We start from the raw sequence: 17,487 nt of genomic DNA on the forward strand, positions 1-17,487 counted from the left end.
CCGCGCCGAACATCAGTTCCGCATTAAAGTTTATCCCCCCCCCTCCTCCTCCTCCTAAAGAGTCGCGCATAAAATCCATCCACAGATCGAACTGGCTGGGTCGATGCCTCCCTGCGGATCGCCGGGGTGGAAGTGCTAAAACCCTTTGAATGGAAACCACCGGGTGTGTTGAATTCACGGCCGGAACTCAAACGCCAAAGCACAAGGCTGGCGTGCGGCCGCGGAATGATATATAGATAAAGCTGAATGGTGAGCTGAAAATGAAATGAGAAAGAGAGCCAGCAATAAAATAATGTTGGCACGTCGGTGAACTAAAAATCCTTGGAGGGTCAATTAATGTTTTTTTTTCCAGTGCTTTCATTCTTCTTGTTGCTTTAAATGGAACTTTCTTTCGAGGCGGATGTGTGACAATCGCGAAGGGGCGGAGAAAGGGCGTCGCCATGGTAACGCGTCACTGGCAGGCGGCGCTGCCAACATACAACAGCCTGGGGCTAAAGGGCCTGTGTCAGGAAACAGAGAGAGAGAGAAATAACTTGATCCATAAACCAGGCTGGCAGAAGAAGAAAAAAAGAGAGGAAAATATAAAATAAATAAATTAAACAGGAGACAGGCATGAGTTACAGGCTGGTCTGCCTGCTGTAGGTGGAGAGCAACTGGTTCAAAGAATATAGCAAGCTATATACAAAAAATAAAACGAGGATTATATCATATTAAAAAAATCTAAAGCCCCTAAAGAAATTTGGGGAAAAGACTAAAGATCCAAATCCAAATCCAGGACAGCTGGAGGAGAAAAGCACTGAAAGTAGCTGGTACTCTACTTCAAAACCCGCTTGTGGGTATTTGTGCATCGAAATATTCTTGTGACAATCCCTACCTTTCAGAAGACATGCGTTACGCCGGGGCATGAAACAAAAGATTCCCTGGTAAAACTTTAAACAAAAGGAGGGGGCAGCTAGAAAAGGACCAAAAATCTGACGTTAAAGTGTGGAGGAAGAGAGGCCAATAGTTAACGATGGAAGGCAAAATACCAGCCAGCAAACATAAGGCGAAGTCAACCACAAATCTGACTGTTGAAACAGCAGAAAAGAAAATTAAGAAAAAGAGAGACAAGGAGAAGAAGAAATCCTGTAAGACAAGAGGTAACTCTTCAAGTACGCCATCGACTTCAGATGAGACTGTTTTGGGTATGGCAAATTTAAAATTTGTATCTATTATTAAATTCAAAATGTATAAAATACACTCAAATACTATAGACAGCCTTTACAGCACTACAGGGTATATACTGTCTTTAAAACAGGCAACCACAGAAGGCTGTAACAAAAACAGAAAAGACTGGTCAGTCAGCACCTGTGGTGAGCACAAACAGTTGGCATTTTGGACTTGTACACTTCTTCAGGAATATACAAGTATATTAATAGCATCAGAAAGCGGGGGGGGAGGGAGGAGGAATATAAAAAACAGACAATCACAGAGAGGAAGTACCAGTGGAATGATCGGTTGGATGATATAACAGATCAATTCAGGCATGTAATGGAAAGAAGCATTGGCAGAATTGAAGACAAAGAAAGAACAGGTGAATAGCTAGTTGGTGGGAAGCCTAAAGAAAAGGTGAGAAAATCGGAGAGATGGAAAACTTGGAAAAGGTTTGAAATGAAAAGAGAAGATTCTAGCAAAGAACAGAGTGGGCCTCCCAGCCCTATAATGATGCAGAGCAGGTAGTCAGGGAGGGTACAGCCTCCCTACATGTCAGCACTGTGTCCTGATGAAGGGCCGCCACCCATCGAAAGTGCCAACCCATCGCGCCTCCCCTCGGCCACCAACAAACCTGCTGCGTGCTTCCAGTTTTTCTGTTTTTGTTTCAGATTTTTCTTCTTATATCTCACCTATGTGGTTATTTGCTCTACTTCCTTCTATTGTAGTAATGTTATAATGGCCTAAATAGAAACTACAATCGACACAGCTTTACTCCACCGCTGGTGGAAGCTCTGTGTCATAGAATAGTACCACACAGAAGGAGGCCATTCGGCCCATCGAGTCTGCGTCGTCTCATTTGAAGAGCAATCCAGTTAGTCCCACTCCCCTGCTCTTTCCCCATATCTCTGCAATTTTTTCTCCTTCAAGTATTTAAGAACATAAGAAGTAGGAGCAGGAGTAGGCCATACGGCCCCTCGGGCCTGCTCCGCCATTCAATAGGATCATGGCTGATCCGAATCTAGACTCACGTCCACTTCCCTGCCCTCTCCCCGTAACCCCTTATTCCCTTATCTGCTAGGACAATGTCTATCTCCATTTTAAATTTATTTAATGTTGCAGCTTCCGCAGCTCTCTGGGGTAGCAAATTCCATAGATTTACTACCCTCTGAGTGAAGAAGTTTCTCCTCATCTCAGTTTTGAAAGGCAGCCCCTTATTCTAAGATTATGCCCCCTAGTTCTAGTCTCACCCATCAGTGGAAACATCCTCACCGCATCCACCCGATCAAGCCCCCTCACAATCTTATATGTTTCGATAAGATCGCCTCTCATTCTTCTGAACTCCAATGAGTAGAGTCCCAACCTACTCAACCTTTCCTCATACGTCAACCCCCTCATCTCCGGAATCAACCGAGTGAACCTTCTCTGAACCGCCTCGAGAGCAAGTATATCTTTTCTTAAATATGGAAACCAAAACTGCACGCAGTATTCCAGGTGTGGCCTCACCAATACCCTGTATAACTGCAGCAAGACTTCCCTGTTTTTATACTCCATCCCCCTTGCAATAAAAGCCAAGATTCCATTGGCCTTCCTGATCACCTGCTGCACCTGCATACTAACTTTTTGTGTTTCATGCACCAGGACCCCCAGATCCCTTTGTACTGTAGCACTTTGCAGTTTCTCTCCATTTAGATAATAACTTGCTCTTTGATTTTTTCTGCCAAAGTGCATAACCTCACACTTTCCAACATTATATTGCATCTGCCAAATCTCTGCCCACTCACTTAGCCTGTCTATGTCCTTTTGCAGGTTTTTTATGTCCTCCTCACTCACTGCTTTCCCTCCCATCTTTGTATCGTCGGCAAACTTGGATATGTTGCACTCGGTCCCTTCCTCCAAATCATTAATATAATCCAATTCCCTTTTGAAGGCTACTACCCTGTATTGAATCTGTATCCTCCACCCTATCAGGTAGTGCATTCCAAATCCTAACCACTCGTTGCTTTAAAAAAGTTTTCCCTCATGTCGCCTCTGGTTCTTTTGCCAAACACCTTCAATCAGTGCCCTCTGGTCATCGACCCTTCAGCCGCTGGAAACATTTTCTCTTTATTTACTCTCTAAACCTTTCATGGCGTTAAACACCTCTATCAAATCTCCTCTTAGTCTTCTCTGCTCGAAGGAGATCAACCCCAGTTTCTCCAGTCTATCCACGTAACTGTAATCCCTCATCCCTGGAAACCATTCCAGTAAATCTCTCTGCAGCCTTCACATCCTCTGTAACCAGAGGTGTGGTATTTAGTAACTGTATAGTATGATTTTCTGACTGCAGTCAACCCCATAGCAAAGCTTGAGCCACTTTTGCTGGGTGTTGCAGCAATAAGTATATTTGAATTTTATTTCATGTTGCAAACCAATGGACAACTGTAAACCCCATTAACGTCTGTGCATCTTTCTTGATGGCGCTGGGGGCAAAAGAGTAATTAAAACAAAGCCCAGACAGCTCTCGATGTGTTCATTTAAAGATGATTTACCTGCCCTGAGCACTGTACAGCTTTCCACAGAGAAATAGGATAATGGCAGCGCATATATATATAAACTTTTATTATATATTTCAACAAGATTCCTTCCCACCTACTATTTTGTGTCACTGTGCTGTGGAAAGGTCCCCAAAGCCCTGCAGAACTCAGATCCATTCTGGATCACTGCAAACTCCTTAATCAAATGTTATTTGCTCCTTGTTACTGAATAATGAAAGCAGCACCACCCACACGGCAAGGTGTTATAATAATCGGAATTCAGCCGAATTCTTTTGGTTAGTGGGTGCTTGTGCTGATTGTTGATCGGGATTATTTTATTGCTGTTTCTATGGATGCCAGTAGATGGCAGCCTGTGATTACAAACTGTGACAGAGCAGAATCAGAGTCCTGATGCCTGGAATAGTCATGACTGATCCTGATGTAAACGCTATGCAGCCCCTTACTATGTTACGGAATAAATGGGCACCTGGGAATGATGCAAGACATTTTCAGAATCACAGGGTTCATGCGGCAGCACAGGCTGAAATGTTCTGTAAATGTCAGCTGAACCGCAATATTGGATCTTAGCTGTTAACTCACTCCCAATTTTGGTTACGTTTTACGTTCTATACAGGTTAGCTATTCCAGTATGTTATGAATTCCTGGCCCGCACAGTAAAATGTTAGGATATGGGCCACGCCTGCATTTTCCCCGTGGTAGGACGGTCATGACTTAAGTAGCGCAACCTGGGGACGCGGATCAGCTGCCCATAAGGGAGGTGGAATTGCCATTCCTAACGCACCTTATCTCAAATAATTCAGAATGGCATTAGCAGACTCCGAGGGCAGGTTGCTCGTTTACTTTCTCATCAGGATTTAGAACAGAGATGAGGAGTTTGCATACTCTGGAGAGAAATCAGGCAGCTGGTGGGAGTTAAAGAGATAACATGGCAGCACAATGGTGCAACCTCATTAATGTTCTGGTTGGTGTTTGAACAAAATGGTAAGATGCAGGTTCAGCCAGTTATTCCCTACATGCCTATTTCCTGATCTCAGTCATGCCAAGTAAGGATTCACTGAGCAGAAACTAAATGTTGAAACAAGTGCAAAATGTTGAGCCGATGTAACATTCCATATCACGGCCATTTGAGCACAGTCTCCCCATGCCTGATGAAAAATGAAATAAAGGGATAGTGATATTGTAATAAAATCCTGATTCTTCTAATGATAGTGAATCTTCACCCTAAACCAACAGGGGACACACATCAGTGCTTCCTTATCACAGTAGTCTGAGTGGCTGGAACCTGCTTCTAATAACCTACCTGAAAAATGACCAAACTCCTCAAATATGCTACCTCTTTAATAATCAGTCGTTGCCGTCCAGCTCCTAACATTTCCTGTCTCTCTAGCTCATAAACACAGGAAAAGCAGCAAACGCTATGCTCATTCTGCATCTCCGAGCATTGAAACGTCAGCTAGTCAAGGGGATGCCAAACAATGCTCGAAAGCGACGGGTGTCAGCAGTAAACCCGATGGAGATCAGGAGACAGGCGTTCCCTCCTCTTACTCTGTGGACCAGCTCGCTACCTCAATAAACGAGACGCTGCGGTGGGATGGAGTTCTTGAAGATCCCGCGGCAGAAGACGAGAGGATCAAACTTTACAAGCTAAACCGGCAGTTGAGGTACCTGGCTGCCCAAAAAAGCAGCCGCAAGGACATTCAATTCTGCCAACAGGATATTCACTCTCAGAAGGGGAATCCGTATATCACCAGTAAAACGTGCCAGCCCCTCGCCTCAAAGGATCAGTCCAACTCTTATTTTGTCGGCCAAGGATCCTGAAGTCCAAAATTCACAGCTGGCCATCTCAACGGCCGGAGCCAGAAGTCTCAGTCAGTCCCCCTCCAATCCCACTATGTTTCTTGTAGTTATAAATCTACAACTACAAATATGAATGTGGTTTAAATTCGCCCTTTCTATATGATGGTTTTTTCAAACGCTCTAATAGAAAACCTTAAATTGAACCAACCAGGACACACAAGGCGGCCATCTTGTTTCAAACCCTTTCATTTTTGGTTTCAGAATGATGGTTCGTGCACTGTTTGATAATTTGAGGCGATCTGGATAGGCACTGCAACACTCTGTAATCCCAAGACATTTTAACGCCGAGTGAAGAAGAAAATAAGGGGTTTGAATCTGATTTCGTTTCCTTTTTTGGGCAGAGTAACAGAAATCCTTGCGTCTAAAATGGCCACACTGGTTGTATTCCCGTTATCATTATCAGCACACGGCTAAAACCGTTGGTATTTAAACCTGTGCGTGCACAGGCGAATTGCTTTTTTCCCCTCATGTAAATTCAGACCAAATCAAAGTTGTTGAGCTGTTCGAACAGATTTTCATTTGTGTAATTTATAACCTGGGAGGCCAAGTGTCCTCTTTCTTGCCATGAAGGCTTGTTCTTTGGTGCGAGATATTATAAAATGGTGATCATTTGATCTTTAAAGTGCAGTGACTGGCAAGTCCACTCCTGCCATTTCTCTCCAATGGGCCGAGCAGCCGAATGGAGTTAAGCGATGGCTCCAAGGGAGTGAAAAATCACACTGTTGAGCCAGCTCTGGCCTGCTCCCCACAACTTTGAGTGGCCATTCCAGGCGTGGCATTGGCAGTACTCTGGCCTGGGTCACCCTCCCTACCCTCTCAGACAGCCCATGATCGATTTAATACTGAAATGGTGACCAGTTTCATTAATGCCCATTTAGCAACTGATAACTCTACCAACTGGTGCTACTTACTCAAAGCTACAAAGGAAGAATTCTGTGATGTTGCACTGACCCGCGGAGCATGTTTAGTGCATCCAAGACGCCATTTTGTCTTCCGGTGGGTTAAAGGTGTCATTATTAAGTTAGTCCCATTGAAAAACCACGGAAAGCTTTTCTTTTTGCCATGGTTAGAGTTTACCTCAAATTATTGTAGTGATTTTGTTTAGTTGAGGCAAATAAGGCTGCACTCCCAGCAGGAATAGTTCAACCCATTGAAGTTCCTGCCTTACTGTACATCTGATTTTTAGATTCAGCCTCAGTCTTGTCTTTGTGGAACCCCCACATTCAAAATGCTTCCGATACACCCAGCATACTGGAGAATGGGCTGCAGTGTTCCCAGACAAAGAGAAGATTGGCACTGATTTTAAATGCAAAAATGTTTCACCAAAAAAAATCATTTTTTAATATTGCAAAGATATCAAATGAAAATATACAAAAAAATCAGGAGATTTTCATTATCAGTGAATTTCACTGTGCATTTAAACTTACAAGTTTAAAATGATTGTGCATTTAAATTTAAGTTATTTATGCAAATGTCTCTCAGCCAAATTAGTTTTACAAGAAATTGCTGTCAGGTTTTACGAACTATTCTATACACCAAAGTTTCATTGTTCAGTTGGCATGGACTATCACAAGTTCTGTGCTATACTGCACACACAGGGAGGGATGCCATTGATTCGAAAGAATACTGTAGACTACACTTTATACAGGCCATGTAACTAATGTAAAGGAGTTTACATTAGGAGTGGCCCCATTTCCAGCCCACCCAATCATCCGATGTCGCTCTCATCATTGTGCGCTGCTCAGAACCAAAGCTACCCTAGCCTCCAAAGAGCGAGTGAAAGGGCAGTATTTGTATTGAAAGGCCTTTATAGCTAGTTACTGTTCGCAGCCTTGGCTTCCTATTTGCTGAGCTTCCGACCCCATATCCTCTCCATCACCAAGACTGCCGACTCCACCTCCGTAATATCGCCTATCTCCACCCCCTGCCTTGGCTTACCTACTGCTGAAACCCTCACCTATGCTTTTGTTACCTCCACACTCGATTATTGCAATGCTCTCCTGGCCACCCTCCATAAACATCCAAAACTCTGCTGCCCGAATTCTAACCTGCGCCAAGTCCTGCTCACCCGTCATCCCTTTGCTCGCTGACCTACATTTGTCTCCCGGTCCACCAACACCTCAATTTAAAAATTCTCATCCTCATGTTCAAATCCCTCAATGGCCTGCTCCCTCCCCATCCCTGTAACCTCCTCCAGCCCAGCAACTGTCCATGAACTCTGCATTCCTCCAACTCTGGCCTCCTGTGCATCCCCATTCCCTTCACCACGCCATTGGCCACCGTACCTTCAGCCATCTAGGCCCCAAGCTCTGGTATTCACTTCCGAAACCTTTCCGTTTCTCCACCTCTCCCTCCTTTTGGACTCTAGGGGAATCAAGGGATATGGCGATCGGGCGGGAAAGTGGAATTGAGGTCAAAGATCAGCCATGATCTTGGAGAATGGCGGAGCAGGCTCGAGGGGCTGCATGGCCTACTATGTTCTTAAGACCCTCCTTAAAACTTACCTCTTTGACCTAACTTTTAGTCACCTGTCCTAACATCATCTTCTTTGTCTCTGTCAATTTTTGTCTATTGTTCTCCTGTCAATCACCTTTGAACATTTTCCTACGTTAAACGCACTATATAGACACAAGTTGTTGTATTGTCATTGGATGGTTGGGCGGGCCAGCAAATGGAGGCACACAAGTTCATAGAGTAAGTCAGGCTGGATCAGCAACCACCTGCCTTCCAATTAGACAGATATCAGTGACTGCTATTTATGCAGCTGGTACAGTTATTTACATAGGAGATAGGAGCAGGAGTAGGCCATTCGGCCCCTCGAGCCTGCTCCGCCATTCAATGCAATCATGGCTGATCATCCAAATTCAGTACCCGGTCCCTGCTTTCTCCCCATACCCCTTGAGCCTTAAGAAATATATCCAACTCCTTCTTGAATATATTTAATGAATTGGCCTCTACTGTCTTCTGTGGTAGAGAATTCCACAGGTTCCCCACTCTCTGGGTGAAGAAATTCCTCCTAATTTCTGTGCTAAATGGCTTACCCCTTATCCTTAGACTGTGACCCCTGGTTCTGGACTCCCTGACCATCGGGAACATCCTTCCTGCATCTAGTCTATCCAATCCTGTCAGAATTTTATAAGTTTCAATGAGATCCCCTCTCATTCTTCTAAACTCCAGCGAGTACAAGCCCAATTGACCCAATCTCTCCTCATACGTCATTCCTGCCATCCCAGGTATCAGCCTGGTGAATCTTCGCTGCACTCCCTCCATGGCAAGAACATCCTTCCTTTTGTTCATTTTGTTTGCTTCTCATTGACTCCCCTAGGGTTCTCGCACACCCACTAACAACCAGTCTCACAGTGACATTGGTGGAAGCCCAGAACCAGGCTGCCTTACCATTGGCCATGGATTGTGCACAGCGTAGAGAGAGACACAGTTGAAAAAAGGGGGAAAGATTGCCCTATTGAGCAGAGTATAACATGCGTACATTACGTTTTAAAACATTTTAACTCCCAGCTTTGCCTCTTGGTAAAAGAGAAAACATGAATAATTGTATTACTGTCGAACCAAATCATTGTCAGCCCTAAAACAAGAGTAAAAGGATGGACTACCTCCACTGATAGCATCGGCTATTCCAATGTACTGCTATAGATTACACATTTATATAGATCTCTTCAAATACACTCACTCAAAGCCTTTAGTCAGCTTGCAGTGTTTGGGGAGATATCAATTGGAACTTTTTTTCCTCGATTTGACCAAGACCTTTATTAATTCTGTTCTTGACTAAGGGTGATATTGAGGCTTGGGAAAGGGAGCAGGGGAGGGCCACTGGACTCATTCCCAGTATAAAGCAACTTGGTTATCAAGATAGGCTAAAAGAATTGGGACTGTACACTTTTGAGAAGCATAAACTTTGGGGTGATCTGATTGAGGTGTTTAAGATAATGCAGGGAATAGCTTATGTTCCAGTTGTCAGTTTGTTCCAAGTAAATAGGTTCAGGAGGACCAGGGGTCACAATTTTAAGTTGTGTAAGACCAGATTTAGGTTAGCTGTCAGGAGGTGGGTCTTTCCCCAGAGAATAGTGGGCCTCTGGAACAGGCTGCCGGCTCGTGCGGTGGACGGCGATTTGCTGAACTCCTTCAAGCGAGAGCTAGACCGGTTTCTATTTGGGGTGGACATCACCTCTTACAGAAGGTAGGTACTTCAGGAAATTCAGGGACAGAGTGATCTCTTGGACTAGTTTCGATCGCCTAAATAGGTTAGAGAGGAGTTTCCCAGATTTTTTCCCCCCCCAAATTGGCCTGGGTTTTTTAATCTGGTGTTTCGGGTGGGGTGTGGAGTGTATATATTGTGATACACAAGGTATCGCAATTGTGTGGATCAGGCTGGACGAACCAGAAGGTCTTTACCTGGACAGTAGCAAAATACTGCGGCTGCTGGAAATCCGAAATAACAGGAAATGCTGGAAAAACTCAGCAGGCCAGGCAACATCCATGGAGAGGTCTTTACCTGTCCGTCATTGTTCATAAGCTCTGTGGGCTCTTTAATCCTAGAACAGAACACATGCAAAATTCTGTATCTTCTATAAATTGACAGTTAATCAACATGAATGTCATCTCAAATCTGTGCAGAGATCAGTAACAGCGAGACTCGATAGTCCAGCAAACCACCAGGGGAAGATTATTATTATATGTTGTTAGGTGGAGTTATTGGCCAGTACCAGAGCTCCCACTCAGGACCACATTACTATATAGATCCTTCCCCTCCCAAAAAATAACTTTGCAGAACTTTTGAGTGTGTGTATATCTTCACTTTCCATAGAAATCTATTAGAGAATTGAAAACAGCCATCTCTTTCACAAGAGTACAAAGCTGGCACACTCATTTCAAATATAAAGATAGCCCCTTACTGTAATGCAATTTACTTCAAAAACATGACTTCTGCACTTGATGTTTGTTACAATTCTAAAGCAAACAAGATCAATATGTAACAGTTTATGAATTATTCCTTAGGAATTAACTGTGTGCCTTCACTGCTTTGTTGTACACAGAACTTAATCGGACCGAGTGAATGTTGAATTATTAAAGTAGTTTTTTTTCCTCAAAGCTACGTTTGGCTGTATTCCTTGCAGTAAATTAACCTGGCTTAGTGGAAGGTTTTGCAGTGTGTTGTAATTTCACTAGGTTTCAATGAGGCACTAAATTAGCAATCTTGCTTTACTGTAAGAACTCTTGGGGTGATGTGGCAGAACTAAAAGGTTGCACTGATGTTGTAGGACCAGCTCAAAAGCAGGGGTTGAGGGACATCGTCAACACAAATATAGCGAAGACAGAACTAGACCCAACAGGCAGTAACAAATGTTCACTTCCTCAATTAGTATCCATTTCCCCTATTTTTGTCATTTATTTCCTCATTCCCCTTCCCCCTTTGGTCAGGCGGCATGATTTGCTGGCTCCTAGGAGGTACAAGAGTGGTCTGACGCTAATTTGCTGCTTGACTTTTAACACTCAATAGTCTGCAGTGTTGCAGATTCAAGCCCACACCCAACCATGTGTGGTACAGTGTATTGGCACGACACCAACAGAAACCCGTTTCAGTAAAGTACATTAAAATGGATGGAAATTAGATATAAAACAATTAAAATCCCAGCAGCACACCGATACAGCAAAATGCAACATCTGTAGTACAAGCCTTTTTTTTTTAAACAATATTTTTATTTATAATTCACAGCCTTTTCAAGTCACAAAGCTCCACTTTTATAAAAAAAAAAAAAAAATGTTTTGTATTGTTTGAAGTCTTTCAACAAGATCTACCCATGTCAGGCCAAACAATGTTCTGATACACAAGAGAAAAGGAGTGACAGCTCACTGAACACAGTGGCAGAGTAAGCAGTGGTAACTGCAGGAAAAATCTCTCTACCCAATTAGCAACTCTAATCTAGGAAGGACAGGACTGTAGTGCTTTAGATATATAGAGTCATTTCTTTAACCTTTAGGATTAAGAAGTGGAAATGGAGTGAAAAATGCAAAAAGTCTTTACCAAGCCACTCAGCCTTTTTCTTAAATTCCTTGTGCTCTGGAATGCTATTTCTGGCACATGGCTTTCATAGTATTTGCACCTTAATCCAAACTGTAATACAATGAAGCCATTCTACAACTGTTCATTTAGTGTTTATAGAAAGGGGTGGTGGAGCACACTTTCAAATCTCCACCTTTAACATGCGTCAGGTTGGGGAAAGCTGGAGAAAAGGACCAACACGACTTACAGAAGTTTCACCACACTGGCAAGTGCGGGGCACCCAGAGGGGTCTGTGGCCCACATCTCTTGTTCCATCCTGGTAGAACATTTGCCCCGCAGTAGGATCCCGGGAGGGTAGTAGTATAAAGAATCAACTGGCAGCTTTTGGATACTCACTAAAATTAGTTTGGAGTAAAAGCAATCACAATGTATTGGGTCATCAACATAAACTATAGCACCTGCATTATAGATATGCTGAGCTCTGATCTTAACTGTGCCACCGACTTCCCTGCAGAACAGATGGAGGGACAGTCATCATGAAGCTGCACTCATATGCACCTTCTAGTGCCCACTTTCAGGTCAACAGGGTGTGAGGTTCCAGACTTGGCACCCATGGTGCAGGGATCAAAATGGGTTGGAAGTAAAGTTATCTTTACTAAAAAGAGGCAGAGGTTCCTAGAACATGTCTCAAATAGGATATATAACTCTAATATGAATATCCAGTGGTTCCCCACACACAGTAAGTGAATGTGCAATATCCAAAATAATTAAACTACAGAATGGTTTACAAACCACTTATGACCCAAACACACAACAATTGAAGGGATTCAAATGCATTACCAATGGGCTGCTTAAGTGTATTAACTCCCCACAGCCATGGCCTGCCCTTCATTGAAAACACTGCTCCTCTGGATTATTGCAGTTACTGTGCTAACATTGCATTTACTCACTTTACACCCCCCTTCCATGCTGACCTGCACGCTGCAGCCACGATTAGCCCATTCTCAGCAAGATCTGGGCTGCTACAGATCATGACACATCTGAATGACGCTGGACCTATGTCCTTCATGTGAAGGTGTACCTTTCATTGGTCAAACATAAGAGCATAGAAGGCAGCCAGCAACTGCGTACAGTGCCCTAACCCATCCCACCTACCAAGCAAAAAGGTCACAAATCAGCAATTCCATAGAGAAAAATCAAAATAGATGGTGCTGTAGGTTGGCAGCATGTCCTCTCCAGTGTGGGTCCTGAGCCAGAATCCAGTAGACTGATGGAATGAATGTTCTCCCTGCCGGAGGTGTCCAAAGTGAACCAAGTCCAGATAGGCATAAAACTGCCAAATATTGACTCTAAATAGACAATCTCACTCAAAGACCACAGGGATGGCTGAGTTGGGTAAAGGAAATTGCACACTGGTGCATTAGGGAGTGCTCTTTTAAAGATGGAGTTGTGACATGGTGGGACTCGGAGCTTTTTAACTCCACAACTGCTCCAGCTACAACAGACTGGGAAGTGCTTGACGTTGACATTAGGCACAGAATGTGAAATGCTATTCCATTCCCCAACGCATTATGGCCCACACCTTTGGGAGTACTCTCGCCTCGTGAGTCAGAAGGTTGTGGGTTTGAGTCCCACTCCAGAGACTTGAGCACAAAAATCTAGGCCGACACTCCAGTGCAGTACTGAGGGAGTGCAGCCTATCGGAGGTGCGGTCTTTCAGATGAGAAGTTAAAACCGAGACCTCACCTCTCTCGGGGAACGTAGAAAGATCCCCTGGCACTATTTTGAAGAGGAGCAGGGGAGTTCTCCCCGGTGTCCTGGCCAATATTTATCCCTCAATAAACATCACAGATTCTCTGGTCATTATCACAGCGCTGTTTGTGGGACCTTGCCGAGTGCAAATTGGCTGCCGCGTTTCCTATATTACAACAGTGACTACACTTCAAAAGTACTTCATTGGTTGTAGAGCACTTTTGGACATCCTGTGGTCGTTAAAGGTAAGTCTTTGTTTCTTAATAATTCCAAATAATTACTTTTTTTTTTTTTTTTTATATAAAGTCAAACTCGATTTCTGTAACCTCGAGAAACATTTTTAAATGGAATGAGTCATTCCTTTATACAGTGGAGTTCACTTATTCTTACACCATTATTACATACACTATTTGAGAAACCCTGGAATCATTTGGTTTCCATCGAGAAGGGTATGTGACAGAACACTTGACATAATATTTGTATAGCCCATTTACACTTGCCAATTTACACTGTTGTCTGGATTGGAGTCCCCAATCTGTTTGCATACAGACCTTGAGGCAGTTCCTTGGGTCATGCTCGTATCCCACTAGTCACTTCTGCTGCTCCAAAATCCAATTCCAACCAGATTAACTGTGCTAAAATATTGCTTTAACCAGTAGACAGTCCCAATAAAACATCAGTTCCCAACTGTGAATGTGGAAGCGACGACTGAATTCGGAGTCAAATGGCTCTGCCCTTTTAAGAGTGCAGCGATTTAGTCAATTTCAATTACCAAACGTAAATCAGCGGAGCTCATCTGTTTCACGGATTATCTGAACTATTTCAGGGCAAGTGTCACATTTCATGAAACTGCCGGGATCATGTGTTGCACCCCCCTGCCCCGCGCCCCACCACTTAAATCACTGCTGGCAAAGCCTAGTCAGGTATCCAGTATGCAACACCACATTTGTCAAGTCAACTGTGCGTGCAAACTTGAAACGCTTGCAGTGGGTTACACTTAGTACGTATCTTAACACATGCTTTCCTCTGGGTTACATTCCCCTTTTCAGTCAGTGCCAGCTTGAGGCAACGTCAAGCTCGACTCATCCCAAGTCCTGCAAAAGTTACCTTTTAAAGCATAGAGCCCCGAATCAATGGCTTCAGGCAATCTGATTAACATAGTAACCTTAATAATCACACAACCACAGATATATTAAAATATTCCACATTTATTGAGCCAGCTATATATATATATATAAAAAAATGGATGCAAGACCTCTACAGTATTTTCTAAACTGCTAGGGCTGAGCTGGGGTATTTGTGCAAACTGTTGTTGAACCACATTCTAAACAAGTGCTTTAGTTAGAGAAATCTTCCTTCCTCCTTTGGTCTTTTTAACCCCCCTCAAAAAAAAAAAGACAATTAGGAAGCTGTTTCCCCAGGACCCTTCCCAATATTACAAGTGCTTGAGCAGTTTTAAAGTGGCTGAACCCCTCCCCCCCCCCCCCCAAAAAAACAGAAGCTTGCTGTGAAACTTAGCAAATGCTGGATCTTCCAACCATAGCTGCTGCAACCTGGTGGCATTAACTCGCTTTTCCCCTCAATGGCAATGTGTCTTAAAGGAGCAGTCCACCCTACCGCTATCAGACCCAAAACAGGCCTTCATGTTTCTATGCAACCTTGCACAATCCGCCACTCCTATTCCGGCAGCATTGGATGGGCCGGGAATGCAATCAAATTTGTAGATACCATGTTAAAAAATCAGTTCATTAAGAGCAACTTCTGACCAAATCGCCCAAAAGGATCACTATTTTCTTTTAAAACTACAAGAGTTTCATAAAGTGTTGTAGCAGGTGGATCACGCTTCAAAATTGAGCATCTTTGTGGCTCATTTATATACACACACACACGGAAAATAAACCACAAGAGGACAGTTTTTGAAACTGGTGAACGGTAAACGTAGGCACGTTGGGAAGTTCTTCACAAAACAGTGCTGAATCCACGAATGGACCAGTGCAGGTAGGGGGGGGGGGGGGGGGGGAAAAGTGTAGGCAAGACTCCTGCATTCATTCAAGGAACAAGCTGGATGCCATGATTTTTTGGGGGGGGGGGGGGGGCGCGGTGGCGGAAAGAAACTGTCTAATCTTTCCTGAATGGCCTTCCTCATCTATATCCAGCTCGTTACTCCACTCAGTTCTATCAGGAGAATAACTCCTTCAGTCACGTAGTTTTCACACTGGTGAAGCACTGCTTTCAGTTAAAACAGTTGAGGGGGCACCACACCCAACCAACTCTGATAACGTTTCCCAAGGAATGAATAGATAATAACCCCTTATAATAAGGCATATTAAACTGTTTGCAACACAACCAGGTGTGGGGTAATGTTACTTTTCAAATGTACTACTTGGCTGTTAAAAGGTAAGTCCCACTACACTTTCAGTAGGGTCAGAATGGAATTCATCTTCAGACTGAGCCAAGGCCCACAGTAATATTTCAGCAAGTATGTGGTTACATATGTGTACATCATACACACAGCGCAGGCTCTTACTCAAGTAGAGTGCAAGCCAGGGACAATGTTAAGACACCCCAGAACAGCCCACATTAAAACCTTATTGCGATTGTTCGGTTTGTCGTGATGGTGGAGAAATCCAGACTAACAAACCTCAGGTTTACTTATTCCAAATCCTCCACTGCGAACTGTACTTAGACTAAATTCTTCGGTGTTTCAAACACGGCATTTTCACCATTATTTAACACATGTATTAAATGCAAAAGAAATAGTGACATTAGCTGTGCTAAATTAATTTTCATGTAACATTTAGAACAAAAATGTTGATGCATGCAGCGGGATTTCATTGGAGTCACGTTTTGAGTCTTTTGCCCAGCGTCGTCTTGGCGCCCAGTCCCATACCCAAACTCAGAACAAGGCATTCTGCTACACCCAGCTCCAATCTCTGCATACACTGGTCATGGCCAGGCACAGCCAAGCTTGCCCACTTGCTCCTCGTGTCCTTCCCCACAACCGTTCTTTGTAGGACCTTGTGCAAGTGTCGAGGACGATGCGTCCATTCCCGCACGGACTGAAACCCGGGCTCCCAGTGGGCGAACGACAGGCGGATATTTTGCACCTGGCCACCCATCTCTGGTCCGTGCACGTTAAAACAATTAAAATCGGAACTGGTTCCTTGGGTTGGGCTTCCTTAATCTATTCCTGCCTTATACACGTTAATGGCAATAAAATCTCTAAGGAAATTCCTAAACTTTATTGTGCGATTAAAAAAGAAAACACGATGTAGACTATGTTGCAAGGAGCAAAAGAAATGCAGTATTGAACAGGTTCAGAAGCCACCATGGTTTAGAAGCAATTTTGGACAGTCTTAAGAATGACTGGATTCAAAAAAAAATCCTTCTTTGAAAGAAAAAAAAACACACAGTATTTGTTATTTTAAGTCACTGGCCATCCGAGAACACCATTTCACTGCCACTGTATTCTGTGGCTTCTAGTTCCACGCTGGACAAAAATTTCCGCGTTGCTTTCCTGCAGTTGTAATCCACGGTGGTCGTGTAGACAGTCTTTGCGTACTTCGGGTAGACGATAACGGTGCTGAGGAATCGCAGCGGTTTGTGTTGCGGCTCAAATTTCAGCTCCGTCTTGTAATTCCGCCACGTGCAGTTGGGGACGCAGACGACCGTCTGGCTGCAGGAGCCGATGCCCAAGGTGTGCTGCAGAAGCACATTGTTGATGTAGTGCCGGTCCGAGTCGTACTTCACGGAGGAGGTGTACCTGAAGCACAGAGACAAGGGGGCTTTTATTCAACAACAAAAAATACGCTCAGTTTTCCTTTATGAGGCAGTGTGCCCAAACATGGAGTCTCACACTGGACCATGGCATAGAGGCGGCAGCTAGGCCGCTTCTGCCATTGCTCTCCTCAAATCAGCTGCTGCAACAGAGGTGTGTGTGTGTGTGTTCAGGCACGAGTCACCCAGATAGCAGTTACGACTGGGAACTCACCACTGGGCAACCAAAGTCACAATCCATTTCCTACCATCTGTCAATCAGTGCTATCCAATAATCTCTCAATTAGTATTTCCACCCCCCAGTGTTTTTTTTTTTTTTTAAAAACTACAGTAAGTAGGTGGTTCAGCTTGTTG

At 43.8% G+C, this 17,487-nt stretch overlaps 2 protein-coding genes across 6 annotated transcripts in view; one reads left to right on the forward strand and one right to left on the reverse strand.

Moving 5' to 3' along the window:
• Window positions 1-18: 18 nt before the first annotated feature.
• LOC147102441 (uncharacterized) lies at window positions 19-10,691 on the forward strand. Of its 2 annotated transcripts, XM_085964893.1 has the most exons (3): window positions 19-249; window positions 353-1,184; window positions 5,116-10,691. In XM_085964893.1, exons 2-3 carry the CDS (start codon window positions 1,013-1,015, stop codon window positions 5,544-5,546), a joined length of 603 nt encoding a protein of 200 aa, XP_085821019.1. In that variant the 5' UTR covers window positions 19-249; window positions 353-1,012; the 3' UTR covers window positions 5,547-10,691. The 2 variants fall into 2 exon arrangements, with proteins under 2 accessions (XP_085821019.1, XP_085821018.1); XM_085964892.1 differs by having other exon boundaries at window positions 19-1,184.
• Window positions 10,692-14,546: 3,855 nt separating this feature from the next.
• The window catches only part of rflnb (refilin B), a 30,772-nt gene continuing 27,831 nt past the window's right edge, over window positions 14,547-17,487 (reverse strand). For all 4 annotated transcript variants that reach the window (XM_085964895.1, XM_085964894.1, XM_085964896.1 and 1 more), the window contains one exon: window positions 14,547-17,119. In XM_085964895.1, coding sequence (XP_085821021.1) covers window positions 16,786-17,119 — 334 coding nt within the window. In that variant the 3' untranslated portion in view covers window positions 14,547-16,785. The remainder of the gene's footprint in view (window positions 17,120-17,487) is intronic.

This window comes from Somniosus microcephalus, chromosome 22 (genome assembly GCF_052327205.1).
Source record: "Somniosus microcephalus isolate GS21.2 chromosome 22, FLI_Smic_1.0, whole genome shotgun sequence".
NCBI classification, from domain to species: Eukaryota; Metazoa; Chordata; class Chondrichthyes; order Squaliformes; family Somniosidae; genus Somniosus; species Somniosus microcephalus.